The following is an 18,461-nucleotide window of genomic DNA, read 5'->3' as shown; positions in this document are numbered from 1 at the left end:
GCTCCTTTTAATAAATGATGATAAAACCATCAACACTTAAAAGATGTTGGAAAAGGAAGGAGAGAAGAATAATTTGGAAAGGAAGAGATCACAGTTCCAGTTCCAGATTGGATGTTTATGCCCATTAAGCCCTTAGACAAACTCCACTGCTTGTATTTTTATTCCACAAACTCCACTGCTTTTATTTTTATTCCATCATCTCCTCAAAATACTCAAAATCTTTGCACATTTATGTTTCTCGTTTATCCTCATTACATTACTGGGGTGTTTTTACTAATCTCAATAGCTTGAAACGGGCAAGCGGGGTCTATCAGTGGGGAGGAACTGGAATTATTCTCTCAAGGAGGTGAAATGATTGTCAGCAAATGACTCGTGAAATCAAGACTAGAGCTCAGGTCTTCTGCACACCATGACTGTGCTCTGTCCATTGACTCTGCTGCCAATTCTTCAGGTCTCGTTCTCTCCTCTGTCTTCAAAACAGATTATCTATCACTATTATCACTATCCATCACCCTGACTTCCTCTCTTTGTTCATCTTCCCTCCCATCCCCACAGCACATATGTGTATATCTGTAATTTATTAATTTATTTATGTATATTAATGTCTGTCTCCTGCTCCAGACTGTGAGCTCACTGTGGGCAGAGAATGTGTCTGTTCATTGTTGCACTGTACTCTCCCAAACACTTAGTACAGTGCTTTGAGCACAGTAAGCACTCAATAAATAACGACTGAATGAACTATTATTCTGAATTATATTTAGCTAGCTAAACTGTGCAAAATGCACTGAAGATGAAAATAGCCATCTCGAATTTCTCTGGTACAGTGACATGGAGCTACTTTCAATTGTTCTAGCAGGCAAATCATGAAGTAGGTTCGGATGAGTGGGAAGAAAGATAGTCCCTTGAGAGCCTGGTGCCTGAAAAGGGAAACAAAGAACTAGGAGTATCCCATTAAAATACCAGAAACTTCCCGTTGCTCACAAATAGAGAAGAGCAAACTTGCTTTGAACAAAATAAGACTATACTTCTACCCTGACCTACCTTTACTGTATTCTCCCAAACGCTTAGTACAGTGCTCTGCACACAGTAAGTGTTCAATAAATATGACTGATCTCAACCACCACAAGAGCAAGGAACTAGATGTACTCTACAAAAGGAAATTCAACATTTGGATACATTTGTTTTGTATAATTTCTGCTTCTAAACAGTTCTGGAATCAGAGGTAATAGTAGTAATAGGAGTAAACTCCTGAAACAGTGAGCGCTGAGTACACTTCTCAGTTCCCCTTGGGTGCAATACACTCTTCTAAGCAGTTGGGAAGTACCAAATATGGAAGTGACATGTACAAGGAGCCACGAGAACACCTTTTTTGATACTGCTTTTGGCCACCACCAGGAAACCCACCTATTTTCAAATGTATGTGCTAGGAAGTGAAAGTGGAGCGAGTTCATGTGGGAGACAGGTCAACTGTTGCCCATAAGGACTAAACACCTAGAGGCTGGCACTTAGTACAGTGCTCTGCACACAGTAAGCGCTCAATAAATACGATTGATTGATTGATTGAACTCTCCCAAGCACTTAGTACAGTGCTTTGCACATAGTAAGTATGCAATAAATGCCACTGATTGATTAGGTTCTGCCATTACATCTCACTTAACTGCTCTGTAGCCATAAGCTGATCACTTGTTTCTCCTTACTTAAAATGGAATTTTTTTATTGTGGCATTTCTTAAGCACTTACTATATTCATTCATTCATTCATTCAATCGTATTTATTGAGCACTTACTGTGTGCAGAGCACTGTACTAAGCGCTTGGGAAGTACAAGTTGGCAACATAAAGAGACGATTCCTACCCAACAATATGCCAGGCACTGCACTAAGTGCTGGAATAGAAACTAGCTAGTCAGGTTAGACACGGTCCATATTCCACACCAGGCCACATGGCCTTAATCTCCATTTTACAGATGATGTAACTGAAGCACAGATAAGTAAAGTGCCTTGGTCTCACAGCAGACAAGTGGCAGTGCTAAGATAAGAAGTCAGGTCCTTCTGCCTCTCAGGCTGGGGCTCTATCTACTAGGCCAACCTGCTACTCAGCCTACCTTTGGAGAACTGTAATTATTTTTGGAGAATTCATGACCAACATGCCTGACAGGACTATCATGTGATGTTTCCAAAGAGAGTAAATTAATATTATTTCAAATAACTGACTCCCGATTCTAGACTGAGGCCGCTGTCGGGTAGGGACCGTCTCTATATGTTGCCAACTTGTACTTCCCAAGTGCTTAGTACAGTGCTCTGCACACAGTAAGCGCTCAATAAATATGATTGAATGAATGAATGAATGGAGTTCTTCATAATTTTTCTGTATTGGCTATCTTTTTTCATGGAACTAGTTAAATGCCATGTGCCAGGCCCTATAATCAATTAATCGTATTTACTGAGCACTTACTGTGTGCAGAGCACTGTACTAAGGTGCATGGGTGAGCACAATATAACAGAGTTGCTAAACACATTCCCTGCCCACAATGAGCTTTCAGCCTCGAGACAGAAACAGACATTAATATAACTCAATTATGGATATGGACATAGTGCTATGGGGCTGAGGGAGGATTAATAAAGGGTGGAAATCCAAGTGCATCACTGGGGTAGGTAGAAGATAATCTGGTTGGGCAGAGTCTCTGTCCCATGTCGGGGCTCAAAGTCTAAGTCAGAGGGAGGAAGTTTCAATCCCCATTTTATGGATGAGGTGACTGTGGCACAGAGAAGTGAAATGACATGCCCAGGGTCACACAGCAGGCAAGTGGTGGAGCCAGGATTAGAACCCACGACCTTCTGATTCCCAGGCCCGTGCTCTTTCCATTAGACCACACTGCTTCCCTATTAAGATCAGATTTAGGAAATCAATAGCTGGAGCAGTGCCATAGCCAACGGAAATGAGCATCGTACTGTAAAACGTCACATGCTTTTGGCAGAAAGATATTTCCCGAAAACAGGCATGGGTAGAAGTCTTCCATCCTGAATTTTTACCAGTGTAAAATGAAATAAATTAACTCTTGGAGCCCAGGAACCAAGTATTTCCTAATATGCCAGTGCCTTCACATCTGGTATGAAATGAGAAGCATTTAGTACAGTGTTCCAGCACTTTGAACACGGCTTGGCACATAGTAAGTGCTTAACAAATGTTATTATTATTAATTACCATCTTAAGCACTTACAATGGGCCAAGCACTGCTCTAAGCGCTGGGGTAGATACAAGTTAATCAGGTTGGACACAGTCCCTGTCCCACATGGGGCTCACACTCTTAATCCCCATTGTACAGATGAGATAACTGAGGTCCAGAGAAGTGAAATGACTTGTCCAAGCAGCACACAGCAGACATATGGTGGAGTTGGAATTAGAACCCAGGTCCTTCTGACTCCCAGGCTCGTACTTTATTCGCTAAGCCACACATTACTATTATTATTATTATTAAATGCAAAGATGGGAAAAGCAGACTACTCCTGCAAAAATACTCAGGATAAAAATGCTGATGTGTCAAAGACTGATGTTTACTTTCAAATTAAAGGGCTCTCTGCTCTCAGTGTGGTAGTTTGGGGGCATCCGGAGCAATGGAAATTCCTTGAAATGTTCTCCCAGATGCAACAAATTTGGAACCAACTGAGAACTAAAAAACACAGCGAGAGGAGGAAAGCTCCCCATGTTACATCTAAAAGAGAATTATCAGTCTGATGACAAGGCAGGGTCTCGTAGGAGACTCGTCTTTCTGAACAATAAAAAACAATAAAGGGCAAAAAATGCCATCCAATATAAAAGAAACCACGACTTCTGATGGCGAAAGAGGGCAGATCCTAAACCATTTCACACTGATATGATACCACTGAAGGGGAGGCTTCTGAATGAAAGCTTATTTAAGTAAGCTGCAAGATACATGGCCTCTGATGGTTCGCTAAAAGGGAAGGCAGAAGTCCGAAGGTATCTGGAATGCTCATACCCTAATGGGAGAAGTCATTTTAAGATGCTCACCACTTTATGTGACAAAGACAGAAGACTTGGAACTTGACTATTCAACATCTGTAAGGCAAATGCCCAATAACCTGTCTGAGATAACATCAGACGTTACTGTGGTAGAATGCACTCATTTAAAGGAAACACAACTTCCCAGATGCCTAATCGTTCCTGCTGAAAACATCCACAATTTCCTGTTTAGCCTTCGGAAAATCATAGATGGCTATCTCTTTCTTACAGCAGATCTTACTCTCACCAGCAAATCTGAGGCCCTTCGTTCAGAGGCCACAGTAATACACCAGAAGAACAGCTTTGATTTCTGGAAGCAATCCTGGTGAATCCCTGGATGGAGAAGAGATTGAGTTCTCTAACAGGAACATGCTAGTCAGTGTCCTCTGGTTCAATGCACAACTGAGTTCCAGGAGGTGGGCCTTGGCATCCAAGAGATGTTTAAGCCATTTCACTGGGTTTTTTTAAGGTATTTATTAAGTGCTTACTAGGTACTTGTACTCACTTCTCTTAGTACCCCCATTAGTGATAGTGAGCACAAGTCAAACTCAGCACGGTCAATTGTACAATGATTTAGGATCTCTGGAAAAAAGGTTGATGGGAGAGGTGGAAGAAGTGCAGCCTAGTGCAAAACGCATGGGCCTGGAGTTGGTGGATTTGGGTTCTAATCCCGCCTCCGCCGTGTGTCTGCTGTTGATCTTGTGAAAGTCGCTTCACCTCTCTGTCCCTCAGGTATCTCATCTGTAAAATGGGGATTAAGACTGGGAGCCCAAGTGGGACAGGGACTGGATCCAACCTGGTGATCTGGTATCTACCACAGTGTTTACAACAGTGCTTGGCAGATAGTATGCGATTAGCAAACCGTAATTATGATTATTATGAGCACGATTGGCTTTTTATTATTATTATTATTATGTTAGTCCCAGTTGCTGGGTCTTAACTTGCTGTGGAAAAATTGAGGTTCATGGAATTAAGCAATACTGGATATGCAGTCTATCATTGGATTCTAGGTGGGTCAGAGAAGCAGCATGGCCCAGTGGACAAACCTCCAGCCTGGGAGTCAGAACGTCATGGGTTCTAATCCCAGCTCCACCACTTTGCTGTGTGACCTTGGGCAAGCCACTTCACTTCTCTGTGCCTCAGTTATCTCATCTGTAAAATGAAGATTGAGACTGTGCTCATCCGTAAAATGAAGATTGAGACTGTGAGCCCCATATGGGACAGGGACTGTGTCCAAACCGACTTGTTTGTATCCCCCCCACCCACCCGGCTCTTAGTACAGTGTCTGGCACATAGTAAACGCTTAACAAATACAATAATAATGAACCACTTGCCTTTTTTTCTTTTTTACCAGAATATCTGAATTTGGTTGCTCTGCATTTTTCATGTGGTAGAAAGAGCCCCTTCAAGATCAACATATCAGGCACCTAGACTCGTTCACCAGGAATAACGACTCCAAAGAGAGATTCAACTGGGAGTCTAAGAGGAAGAGGAGGATGGCAATCTTCATCCTGGTCTCAAAAGTGAGGACAGGGTCCTGATGGGCAGTGGTAGGTCGGAAGACAGCTTCTCAAGCTGAAGAGAGCAGCGCTTGGCTAGCAAGGCTTGCCAGTATTCGGGCTGTCTCTCAAAAGTCAAGGTTCTAAAAGCTGTAGCTTGTTCCTTTCAGAAACATATTGTGTCTGTCATCACTCAAGCATAGCCACAGCAAAACAGATTTACTGAATCTGGGTGACTTTCCAAGCCCACTCTACCAGTGCATTAAAAAAAACCCCAAAAAACCAACACGTGTTTGCATCGGTGAAAATAAGAAAATCGGTTTCCATACATTGCAAACGAAAGCAGGATTTTCCTGACGCAGTATCCAAGGGGAACTGGAGGTGGACAGAGTCCTAGGATTTAGGATTCCAGCCCCAGTTCAGGGTCAGGCCAAGGAAGCCAAGGAACCATCTGCAGCCTCCATTTTCCCGTGTCTGTTAATTCTGTTGTGCTGTACTCTCCCAAGCGCTCAGTACACATAGTAAGTGCTCAATAAAAACCATTGATTGATTGATTGATTTTCTCATCTATGAAGAGAGAGACAACTTTCCTTTCAGCCTCACAGAAAAATACTTTAGCTTGATAAGGGGCTAGGGTTAAATGTGAAACACTAGAAAAGTACTTTTAAGCGTACAATTTCCCCACAGTTTTCTACTAAATGTGGGCCATCTGCCCCTCTGGCCAGATCCCGGAAGATCCTAAAGGTTTCATTTAAGCATTCCTAACCAGACTTGCTGAGCTGTATTTGCTTTACATTTTTATATGTTTTACACAAAATAGCATGACCTTGGATTCTCTTTGTGGGTTGATTTTCAACTGTTGTCTTATTCGGTCCAGTTGTGCTTTCTATTACACACAGTCATTCAGCTTCACTTCGTAATCCTTATTATTAGAATTGTTTTGTTGTATACTTCACAAATCAAAAGGATGGTAGTTACAAGAAAAGCTTGTAATCAGCATGAAGTTTGCCAGCCAACATCAAAACAGGCTTTTTTCCTTTCTATGTGAATGTTAAAAAAAATAAAAAATGTCTCGACAAATGCTGAAAGGAAGGGCCCTTGAAATAAAAGCAACTTTGGATATGCTTGTGGTTCAGTTTGAGCCTTTCCAAGGCATTGTTTTCCTTTCACCTCCCAAAATCTTAAGCGCTTAAGATGCAGCATGATGTTGCAGAACATGTAGGATCGTGCAATACTCTGCCCAGTAAATTCTGTTTTGTTTTGCTTTTTATGGTATTTGTTAAGCACTTACTATGTGTCAAGCACTGTTCTAAGTGCTGGGGAAGGTACAAGTTAATCAGGTTGGACACAATCCCTGTCCCACATGGGGCTCACAGTCTAAGTAGGAGGGAGAGTGGTTACTGAATTCCAATTTTGCAGTTGAGGTAACCGAGGCACAAAGATGTGAAGTACCTTGCCAGAGGTCACATGAGAGGGCAGTGACACAGTCCAGGTCCTCGCTGTTTCCAAATGACCCCGGTGTCTTCGAAAATCATACTACTAATAACAGTAATGATTATGGCATTTGTTAAGTGCTTACTTCATGCCAGACACTGGACTAATCACCGGGGTGGATATGAGCAAATCGGGTTGGACGCAGTCCCTGTCCCACATGGGGCTCACGGTTTCAATCCCCATTGTACAGATGAGGGAACTGAGGCCCAGAGAAGTGAAGTGACTTGCCCAAGGTCACACAGCAGACAAGTGGCGGAGCCAGGATTAGAACTCATGACCATGATCTTATGACTCCAAGGCCTGTGCTCTATCCACTATGCCATGCATGCTGCTTCCGTGTGTGGCCAACAGGACAACAGTTCACATGGAACAGTAGAGGTGAAGCGCATCTGTGAGCCATCAAAGACCCCGTTTGATAATTTGATGTCCTCATGAGGAGCCAAAGAATTCTGCTCCGATTTTTACGTTCTTTTCCCACTTGATAACGAGAAGGGACGAGGCAGTCTCAATTCAGTTCGGTGACGAAACCTCATCATCTCTCAGTGCGATCACCTCTCCCCGGGGCTTCTGGGATACTCACTTTGGCCGCGCTAATGACCGTCGCAGTGTACGACTGAATGTTGTCACCACAGGCTCCGCCACGGGACTGATGGCATCGAATTAGCTGAAAGAAAGAAAAAAAAGCAAGTCGGCCCATTAGCATAGTGCTTTATTTATCACGTATGGTGACGGGTGTGTGTTTATCAAATAGCCAAAAGCCCTGCAGAGACACTTAGCCCCCCCTCCCTTTTTTATATAATCTTCTGGGTGCCACCCAGACGGTTGCATGCTCGGCTATGGTTTGCAATTACAAGATGAGTAGTCACTGAGAATTCATAAACTCTCTGAAACGGTGGGATTTGGGGTCTGGCAGTCTCACTACAAATACATTTAAATAAATATAATCAAAGGCTTTAGCCATGTCTACGTAACATTAAATAGTTGACATTCAGAGAATTTGGATGTGGGCAATTTTTCTTCCTCCCAATTCCACCAAGTGGAGAAGCAAAGACAAAAGGAAGGAATTTACTGCATGCCCATTTCCAATTTGGCTTTTGGGTTTAAGAGAGAGAGAAGGGTGTTCGGGGGCAAGGGGAAGGCGGGCGCAAAAACACTGTTGCGTGTTTCCAGCCTGCTTGGCTGTAATTGTCTATATTCCAAGTGAAGCTCTTTTGGCTGCTTTCTACTGTAAAGAGGGCTTTCTGCTGTAAAAGTCAATAAACAAAGTTGGAATTCTTTTCCAATGTGAATCGGTCAAAATTACTGTCTCTCAATTGATCGGTAGAACTTCCTCCCATACAAGGATCTGATCATCATCATCATCATCATCAATCATATTTATTGTGCGCTTACTGTGTGCAGAGCACTGTACTAAGCGCTTGGGAAGTACAAGTTGGCAACATATAGAGACAGTCCCTACCCAACAGTGGGCTCACAGTCTAAAAGGGGGAGACAGAAAACAAAACCAAACATACTAGCAAAATAAAATAAATAGAATAGATATGTACAAGTAAAATAAATAAATCTGATCTTCCATTTTTACTGAAAGAAACAGAAAAGGGAGCTAGAAACATACCCGGGTACGCCTAGGGTGTACAGTCACAGCTTTCGCTCAAATATATGGCGAGGACCACTGAATTACATGAGTTCTAGGGAAAAAAAACTTGGGGGGTTGCTTGGAAAAACCACCATCAACCGGGAAGAGAAATACAGGATTAAGCCTAAAGTTATTGTATCCTAACTTTACCGAATAGTTGTTCTCAGCCTTTCCTGCGATACTAATGGCTCAGCTAAACCTAAGAGCTGATCAGCGAGAAATCTGCCTCATCAACAGTGGACCTACAGGTGTTCGCTGCATTCTAAGCGGGGCTGAGTTTAGGAGGGAATTTGTAGGGTCTGGAGAGTGTTAGATAGCAAAGGCACTACAAAAATTACCACTTTGCTGCCTCCTCCTGGATTTTTCAGCTCATGCTCAGAAAAGCAAGCCGTTTCAGGAACTTAACTCACCAGCTTGTACAGGTAAAGACCACTAAATCTCTTTTTCGGCCTGATTTATGGATGAAAACTGCATTCCGTACGTTGGACTGTCATTTGCTATCCGCCAATTAGCTACGGATGGCCACTGTGAATGCAGTGTGGCTCGAAGACCATTGCAAGAGTCAGGCCTCAATTCGGAAGTGTTTATTCATTCATTTATTCATTCAGTCGCATTTATTGAGCGCTTACTATGTGCAGAGCACTGTACTAAGCGCTTGGAAAGTACAAATTGTCAACGTATAGAGACAGTCCCTACCCAACAGTGGGCTCACAGTCTAGAAAGGGGAGACAGACAACAGAGGGTTGGTTTTTTCATTCACATTTAAAAGGGGGAGGCCCAGAGAAGCGAAGTGACTTGCCCAACGTCACACAGCTGACCAGTGGCGGAGCCGGGATTAGAACCCACGACCCCTGACTCCCAAGCCCGGGCTCTTTCCACCGAGCCACACCGAAAAGGGTTTTTCCTTATAAGAACCGAAACACTGATGAAGGGGGTGAGGATTTAGGCAGCGCTGCCATTCCAAAAAAAAAACAACCAAGGCGGTTCTCTCGCGTTGGAAAGTGTATGCTGCTGCTCGTATCTCAAGCGTTTAATCCAAAATCCGACTCACACACCGAGGATGGGCTGGGATGTAGATGGCCAGCCGGCGACCTCGGAGAGGGAGACCAAGACGACAGACTTTTCAGAGACGCCTGTCTTTAGGGCACCCAAAACTTTCCATTTTATTCAGGTCTCTGTTTGGAAGTTTTTATTCTGAGGACGGCCTTTAGTGCTAACCAAACTTCCCAGTTCAACAATCTGACTCAATTTAACAGCTCTCGTTGTTCACACAATTTCAAAACGTTTAGTAATAGGGATTACAGTGACAGAGTTAGCTGTATTGGGAATTAGGCTTGGTTCTAAAGCACAGGGGCATTTCCAGAGGATGGCACGATGAACAGGGCGGCAGCTTCCATGTCATCTTCACTGAGGTGTCAGCAGTGTCCTTGAATGGACAGAGCACGAAAGGACCTGCGTCCAACCTGATTACCTTGTAATCTACCCCAGCGCTTAGAACAGTGCTTGGCACATAGTAAGCGCTTGACAAATGCCACAATTATCATTATTCTAATCCCTTGTGACCTTTGGCATGTCACTTAACTCCTCTGTGCCTCAGTTCACTCCTTTGCAAAATGGGGATTACGAATGTGAGGCTGTGTACAACCCGATGAACTTGAATCTATCCAGCTCTTAGTACAGTACCTGGCACATAGTAAGTGCATTACAAATACCACAGAAAAAATCAAGTAACTTTAAAGGAGAGGATATCCTTTTGGGGAACAGGAACTTCACACATGTGCAATTCATAAAAATAAGCATAACAATAATTATGGTATTGGTTAAGCAGCGCTTAATACAGTGCTCTGCACACAGTAAGCACTCAATAAATATGATTGATTGATTGATTAAGTACTTACTATTCATTCATTCATTGTCGTATTTACTGACCGCTTACTGTGTGCAGAGCACTGTACTAAGCACTTGGAAAGTACAATTCGGCAACAGAGACAATCCCTACCCAACAATGGGCTCGCAGTCTAGAAGTCTAGACAACAAAACAAAACAAGTAGATAGGCATGTGTCAGGCACTGTACTCAGCACTGGGGTAGATACAAACAAATCAGGCTGGACACCGCCCCTGTCCCACATGGGGCTCACAGTCTTGATCCCCATTTTACAGATGAGGAAAGTGAGGCACAGGGAAGTTAAGTGACTTATCCAAGGTCACACAGCAGTCAAGTGACGGAGCTGGATTAGAACCCATGTCCTTCTGACTCCTAGGCCTGGGCCCTATTGACTAGGCGACCCCCCCACAGCCTCCATATATCAAGGGATCCTGGTTCCCCAATTTGAGGAAGATTGAGATAAGACAGCCCTCCAATCTGCCCACCCTTTAACAGCCCACGGGACAGGATGCCCAGGCCTAGGCAGGACTCTGGATCCCAAGCTCGATATGGGAAAAGAACATGTCAGCCAACTCTGTTATATGATAATTTCCCAAAATCCTAGTACAGTGCTCTGCACACAGTAAGCGCTCAATAAATACAACTGACTGATTGAATGGTTGAATTTATTGGGAAGTTCTTCCGCAAAAGTGAAGCAAGTCCAACATTTAGGTCCAACAACATAAAGCTTGTTTTCCTCACCCAGAAGGCTCAGTGATTTGCATAGTCCCCTCAATAGTATGTGCATAATTTGGTATACGTGAGGATACCTTTACAGCCAAAATGCAATTTATATCCCTATTACTTAGATGTCTCCAGCACTCACCCCAAATGCATTACAGATGTGAACATCTGAAGATATCATTATGTCACTACAGAGAATTGCGGGCCATTTGTCAGCAAAGTCAGGAAAGAGGGATTCAGAAAGGCATAGCTTCAGGGAAACGGTTGAGAAGGGCAAGGGAGACAATAATAGGGAAGTTAGTATGGAACAAAATTCCATTCGTCACAAAGGGAATTTTAGATACAGCCATGAACACCCCGTCCAGGAAACAAACGCTGTCAGTAAAGAGGTTTCGATTTAGTGGCTTTTCAGAGGCTGAAAATTTAATAGCCTTGTGGTTTCCAAAAACAATTAGTTCTGCTTAACAAAAATTTATCAAGAGTCTTTATTTCTGCTTGCCCTATCTTCCTGGAATAGTGGCAAATTATCAAGAGAGAAGCCCAGGAAACAATCTTGAAATCTTTGAGGCCAATTGTATTAACGATCAGGTTCCTGATGCTCAGGGGAAACACGAATCTCTTGAAAATTTTTATTTTCCAAAAAGAATGATAACACTCGTGATTTTTATTAAGTGCTTACTCTGTAAGTCAAAGCACAGTCAAAGCACTGTGCTAAGCGCTGGAGCAGGTACGAGATAAACAGATCCTGCCTCGGCCAACTGTCAGCTGTGTGACTTTGGGCAAGTCACTTAACTTCTCTGTGCCTTAGTTCCCTCATCTGGAAAATGGGGATGAAGACTGTGAGCCCCCCGTGGGACAACCTGATCACCTTGTAACCTCCCCAGCACTTAGAACAGTGCTTTGCACATAGTAAGCATTTAACAAATGCCATCATTATTATTATTATTATTATCAAAAATCCTAAACTATGTATTTTATCCCCTTGAGGAAGGCTGACTCCTCTTATAAAACAGACAGTCTCCTTACCAGGTAATCGAGAGCCTAGGTTTCTGTGTTCTTTTTTCCTTAACGGTGTTCGTCAGAAGCTTACTATGCATCAGGCACCGGACTGATCACTGGGGCAGATACAAGTTAACCAGGTTGGACATAGTCCCTGTCCCACACAACAGTCTTAATCCCCATTTTCCAGGTGAGGTAGCTGAGGCCCAGAGAAGTTAAGAGATTTAACCAAGGTCACAAAATAGACAAATGGCAGAGCTGGGATTAGAAACCAGGTCCTTCTCACCCCCAGGCCCTTATTCTACCCACTAGGCAACACTGCTTCTCTAGGTCTGAACCTGTACCTCTACCACACCCATGCCAGATCTCTTTTATCTGGGCAAAAGCAGATATAGAGAAGCAACATGGCCTAGTGGATAGAGCCCGGGCCTGGGGGTCAGAAGGTCATGGGTTCTAATCCTGGCTCAGCCACTTGTCTGCTGTGGGACCTTGGGCAAGTCACTTCACTTCTCTGGGCCTCAGTTCCCTCATCTGTAAAATGGGGATGGAGACTGTGAGCCCTATGTGGGACAAGGACTGTGTCCAACCTGATTAACTTGTATCTACCCCAGAGTTTAGTTCAGTGCCTGGCACATAGTAAGTGCTTAACAAATACCACGTATGACTAGTAGAGAAGCAGCGTGGCTCAGTGGAAAGAGCACGGGCTTTTGGAGTCAGAGGTCATGGGTTCAAATCCTAGCTCCACCAATTGTCAGCTCCGTGGCTTTGGGCAAGTCACTTCACTTCTCTGTGCCTCAGTTACCTCATCTGCAAAATGGGGGTTAAGACTGTGAGCCCCCCGTGGGACAACCTGATTACCTTGTATCCTCCCCAGCGCTTAGAACAGTGCTTTGCACATAGTAAGCGCTTAATACATGCCATTATTATTATTGCACTTATTTTTGCTATAACACATGCTTTACCATAATCAATGATACTTATGGAGTACTTGAGTGCACAGAGCACTGTATTAAGCACTTGGGAAAGCACAAACAGTGGGTAGACGTAATCCCTGTTAACAAGGAGCTTACAGTGTTTTGGCTTGAATGTGACTGAAATATTAAAAAACATTTTCCCGGCAAAGGGAGCCCATCAATGGCACTCACGCGATGCCCAAAGAAGTGGCTGTGAGCATGTCTTGCCTCTGGCCTGGAACGCCCTCCCTCCTCAAATCCAATAGGCAATGACTCTCCCCCTCTTCAAAGCCTTATTGAAGGCCCACCTCCTCCAAGACACCTTCCCGGACTAAGCCCTCCTTTCCTCTTCTCCCGCTCCCTTCTGCGTCGCCCTGACTTGCTCCCTTTATTCATTCCCCCGACTCAGCCCCACAGCATTTATGTCCACATCTGTAATTTACCGGTTTCTATTAATGTCCGTCTCCCCCTCTAGACTGTATGCTCGTTGTGGGAAGGGCGTGTGTCTGTTTATTGTTACACTGTCCTCTCCCAAGAGCTTAGTACAGTGCTCTGCACACAGGAAGCACTTAATCAATAGGACAATGAATGAACGCACAGTGTCAGGTATGGGGAGTATTAGAGCAGAAGTTTTCCTTAACACAGAGCTCTGCAAGAAACCAACCCCCGCAGTACAGGGAAACTGGGTGTACATTGGCACGAATCATCTAGGTAACTTCCCCAACTCTCTCCATTCCTTTCCCTGTGGAAATTGGTCTCATTTAAATCAGACTCGAAGGCCGAGAGGAGAGTTTTAAGATTGATTTATCTCGTGGCTTTTTCTTTGGGTTTGCTAGTAATGCAACCCTATCAAGTCAGTCAGTCAATTGTATTTAATGGGCTCTTACTGTGTGCAGAGCACTGTACTAAGCACGTGAGAGACTACAACAAAAAACAGACACATTCCTTGACCACAAGAAACTTACAGTCCAGAGTCGATTTAAACTATACGCCCAACGTCGGACTGGAACTCTGTCCGACGTGATCATTTTGTATCTATCCCAGCGCTTAGTACGGTGCTTGGCACTTGACAAATATCACAATTATTATTATATCAGAGCAAAACACTGTACTATACACTCGGGAGAATACAATTTAACAACATCACACCACTTCAATGCCGCTATTACTGAAAGCTTGTATAATGAAACATGGGTAGGTTCTTACATGAAAGAAAACCGAGAAATACTGGTAGTGCCTTACCTTGTTCTCTGCATAAGCAAGCCAGCGGTTTCCGAGAGCAATAGGATTCATGTTTGGCCCTGGACAAGGATAGCAGCCTGAAAGATTCCAGATAACAATATTGAGAAATTTCTTAATGACATTTTAAGAAGAATTTTATGCACTGAGGCCAAGAAAACAACAAAAAAGCATTTCAAACAAAGCATTTCAAAAAGTAAATATCAATCAACAAATGCTTATTTTTATAAGTCGAAGATAAAATTCCAAAGGCAAAAAAACATTATTTTAAGTTAATTGAGTGTAAATATTCATTTTTCCTTATGTTTTGGGTTTTCTTCAGGCCTTGACCAGCCATTCTGGATAGAAGAGTATTTTGCAACTTTTACCCTATCATGTAAACTTTGGAAAGGGTAACAAACCCTCTCCAGTGGAAACTTCCTGAACATTCAATACCATTCTTTCCCCTAATCATTTCCTTGGGCCAAGCCATAAAGGAGTCTAAGGCCTCTAGAAAAATCTCTGAAATTCCTGAAGGGTTTCTAGGAGTAAGAAATTGGGAATCGAGCCGGGGAGGGGGAGTTAAGTAGCACTGTTTAGAGGAATTCTTCTGAAAGGATTGGTGCAGAGGGTAGGAAGCCATATGCTGGAAAAGAGGAAAAAGGCTTAGTGAACAGAAGAAATTTTGGCTGCGGGGAAAGGAAATTGAGGGATAGATACTGCACGGGAATTCCAAAATGCTCAAGTCAAATGCCAAAAGGGGCCCTTGGCAGAAAGAAGTTAGGAAACCTGTGATCTAATGCTAAGAATTTATATTTAGTCTTTTATTTCACCTCTCACACTTCCTGCTCTAATGAATAATGGAAACATGATTCTCTATTTTTCCTTTTTCGTTCATTCACTGTGAGTGTGAGTCTTGCTAATAAAGGTATGATGGACCTGAACGGGAACAGCCTACTTCACTCCCTCCCACTCGTTACCCAATTCCAGAGGGAACTACGAATTCATGCGATCAATTTATTGAGCACTTAGTGTGTGAAGAGCACTGTACTAAGCACTGGGGAGAGTATAATACAACAATAAGACACATTCCCTGCCCACAAGGAGCTTACAGTCTAGAGCTTACACATGGGGCTGCCGAGAGGGATAAATTAGAATCAGGATGCAACTTGGGATGTGTTTACTATGTCTTCAATCCATCCCTAGGAAGTCCAGGGCGTAGTAGTAGTAGTAGTAGTAAGTAGTAGTAGTAGTAGTAGTAGTAAGTAGTAGTAGTAGTAGTAGTAGTAGTAGTAGTAGTAGTAGTAGTAGTAGTAGTAGTAGTAGTAACAGTATTGAGAGTCTACTGGATCACTGAACTGTTCTAAGAACTTGGCTTCCTTTATGGTCTCCTGCCTCCGGCCTCTCCCCTCTTCAATCTGTCTTGCCCAAAAGCTGCATGAAACACCTCCCTTGAAATGCTGATCCGATTGCATCACTCCCATCCTCAAAATCCCCCAACCACCCGTTTCAAGGTTTGCAGCTCTCTATCAGCTGGACCCCTCTGTTCATAACTATAATAATAATAATAACGATGGCATTTGTTAAGCGCTTACTATGTGTAGAGCACTGTTCTAAGCCCTGGGGGGGGGGGGGGATACAAGGTGATTAAGTTGTCCCACAGGGGGCTCACAGTCTTAATCCCCATTTTACAGATGAGGTAACTGAGGCTCAGAGAAGTTAAGTGACTTGCCCAAGGTCACACAGCAGACATGTGGTGGCGTCAGGATTTGAACCCATGACCTCTGACTCCAAAGCCTGTGCTTTTTCCATTGAGCCACGCTGTACTCACCCGAGCATTTAGTAAATTGCTCTGCACACAGTAAGTGCTCAATAAACATACAGTTGAATGAATTTACATACAGAGTTCACTCTCCCTCCAAATCATGTCTTATTCTCCACTTCTCTCCTGGCAGTCTCTTAACTCTTCTCTGTACTCATTTGCCGCTCTGACCTATTTCTCACTCCATTCCACACATCTGTAATATCCTCTTCTTGAACTTTCCAAACCCCTTCCCATCCTTCTAAAACTCCTTCTAAAAAAACCAGCACCTCCAAAAGGTAATCCCTAATTATTCCTGGTCATTTCTTTCCCTCGACACTTGCGTGATGTTTAAATTTAGTATTCATTATTATTTGCTTATTCATTTGGTTTATTATTTATGCCTAGTTTCATGTTATTTCTAAGATACGAAACCATATATCTATGTTTGTCTAATACATGAGTCGATCATTTACTGAGAACTTACTGTACTCAGAGCAGTGAACTAAGCGCTTGAGAGAGTACAATGTAACAGTAAACAGACTGATGCCCTGCCCTCAATGAGCTTACAGTCTAGAGGGGGGACAGACATTAATATGAAGAAACTACAGATCTAAGTGCTGTGGGGCTGCAAGGAGGGATGAACACAGGGTGATGCAGAAGGGAATGGGAGAAGAGGAGAGGAAGGCTTAGTCAGGGAAGGCTTCTTGGAGGAGAGAAGGCTTTATTATATTGGATTATTAGATTACAAACCCCAAGGATCCCATGTGATTGTTTTCCTGACAGGGTCCCTGAGAGCCTAGAACAATGGTATGTCCATGGGTAGGTGCCTGATAAAGACTGTTGATGAGAGCAGTGAATACGACTGACAGGAACAAAAAAGTCTAAGTGGGAATGGGCAAGAGCCTGGGTTTGGGAGTAACAGGTCGTGGATTCTAATTCTGGCTCCGCCACTTGTCAGCTGTGTGACTTTGGGCAACGCACTTTACTTCTCTGTGCCTCAGTTACCTCATCTGTAAAATGGGGATTAAGACTGTGAGCCCCACGTGGGACAACCTGATTACTCTGTATCTACCCCAGTGCTTAGAACAGTGCTTGGTACATAGTAAACCCTTAACAAATGCAATAATAATAATAATAATAATTCCTAGACTAAATAACTAATTAATGTAAGGCGCTTTGGTAATAAAAGCAACACATAGAAACACAGAAGCAGCATAGCCTAGTGGATAGAACGTGGGCCTGTGAGCCAGAAGGTCGTGGGTTTTAATCCCGGCTCTGCCGCTTGTCTCCCGTGTGACTTTAGGCAAGTCACTTCATTTCTTTGGGCCTCAGTTATCTCATCTGTAAAATGAGGATTAAGACTGTGAGCCCCATGTGGGACATGGACTGTGTCCAACCTGATTATCTTGTATCTACCCCATGTCTACAATGTCTCTGTTACCAGAACAAATAAGTAATTAATTAAAACAACTTCCAATCTGTCTTGGGTCTAAATGGAAGAACTCTGAGGTTACTATGGTGGCGTGGCTCGGTGCAAAGAGCATGGGCTTTGGAGTCAGAGGTCGTGGGTTCAAATCCCAGTTCTGCCAATTGTCAGCTGTGTGATTTTGGGCAAGTCACTTTTTTTTAAATGGCATTTATTAAGCGCTTACTATGTGCAAAGTACTGTTCTTAACTTCTCTGGGCCTCAGTTACCTCATCTGTAAAATGGGGATTAAGACTGTGAGCCCCCTGTGGGACAACCTGATCACCTTGTAACCTCCCCAGAGCTTAGAACAGTGCGTTGCACATAGTAAGCACTTAATAAACGCCATTATTATTATTATTGTTATCATTTGAGGAAGGCACTTTTGTTAAAGGGGAAAACTGAGTAAAACTTAATTTGGGAGAATGAAACATCATGGGGAGTAAGGAATGCTTCTGTGACCGTGTATATCGACTTCAACTTTAATTGTTTATTAAGCCCACTACAGTATGTAAAGCATTACACTACATGCTAGAAAACACACAAGTAAAGCAGCAATGAACATGGCTCCTGCCTTGGTTACTTACAAGATAAGCAGGATGCAACATGCAAAGAAATATTCTAAAATTCCTACAGAACAGCAATCACATCATGACCAAACACTGAACCAATCTTCAGAAGAAAAGGCCTTTTGAAACCAAGTTCGAAGTTGTAGGCCCCTACTGACCTAGAATCTTAGTATTTTCAAGGTTTAAAATAGTGTTGA

General features: G+C 43.2%; 1 protein-coding gene across 7 annotated transcripts in view; it reads right to left on the bottom strand.

The window, feature by feature from the left end:
- The window catches only part of BCAS3 (BCAS3 microtubule associated cell migration factor), a 718,088-nt gene that overhangs the window by 514,035 nt on the left and 185,592 nt on the right, over positions 1–18,461 (bottom strand). For all 7 annotated transcript variants that reach the window (XM_038758926.1, XM_038758927.1, XM_038758925.1 and 4 more), the window contains exons 10-11: positions 14,451–14,527; positions 7,592–7,675 (exon numbers count right to left, since the gene is read on the bottom strand). In XM_038758926.1, coding sequence (XP_038614854.1) covers positions 7,592–7,675; positions 14,451–14,527 — 161 coding nt within the window. The remainder of the gene's footprint in view (positions 1–7,591; positions 7,676–14,450; positions 14,528–18,461) is intronic.

This window comes from Tachyglossus aculeatus, chromosome 17 (assembly GCF_015852505.1).
Source record: "Tachyglossus aculeatus isolate mTacAcu1 chromosome 17, mTacAcu1.pri, whole genome shotgun sequence".
NCBI classification, from domain to species: Eukaryota; Metazoa; Chordata; class Mammalia; order Monotremata; family Tachyglossidae; genus Tachyglossus; species Tachyglossus aculeatus.
This window is presented reverse-complemented; position numbering and strand designations above follow the sequence as displayed.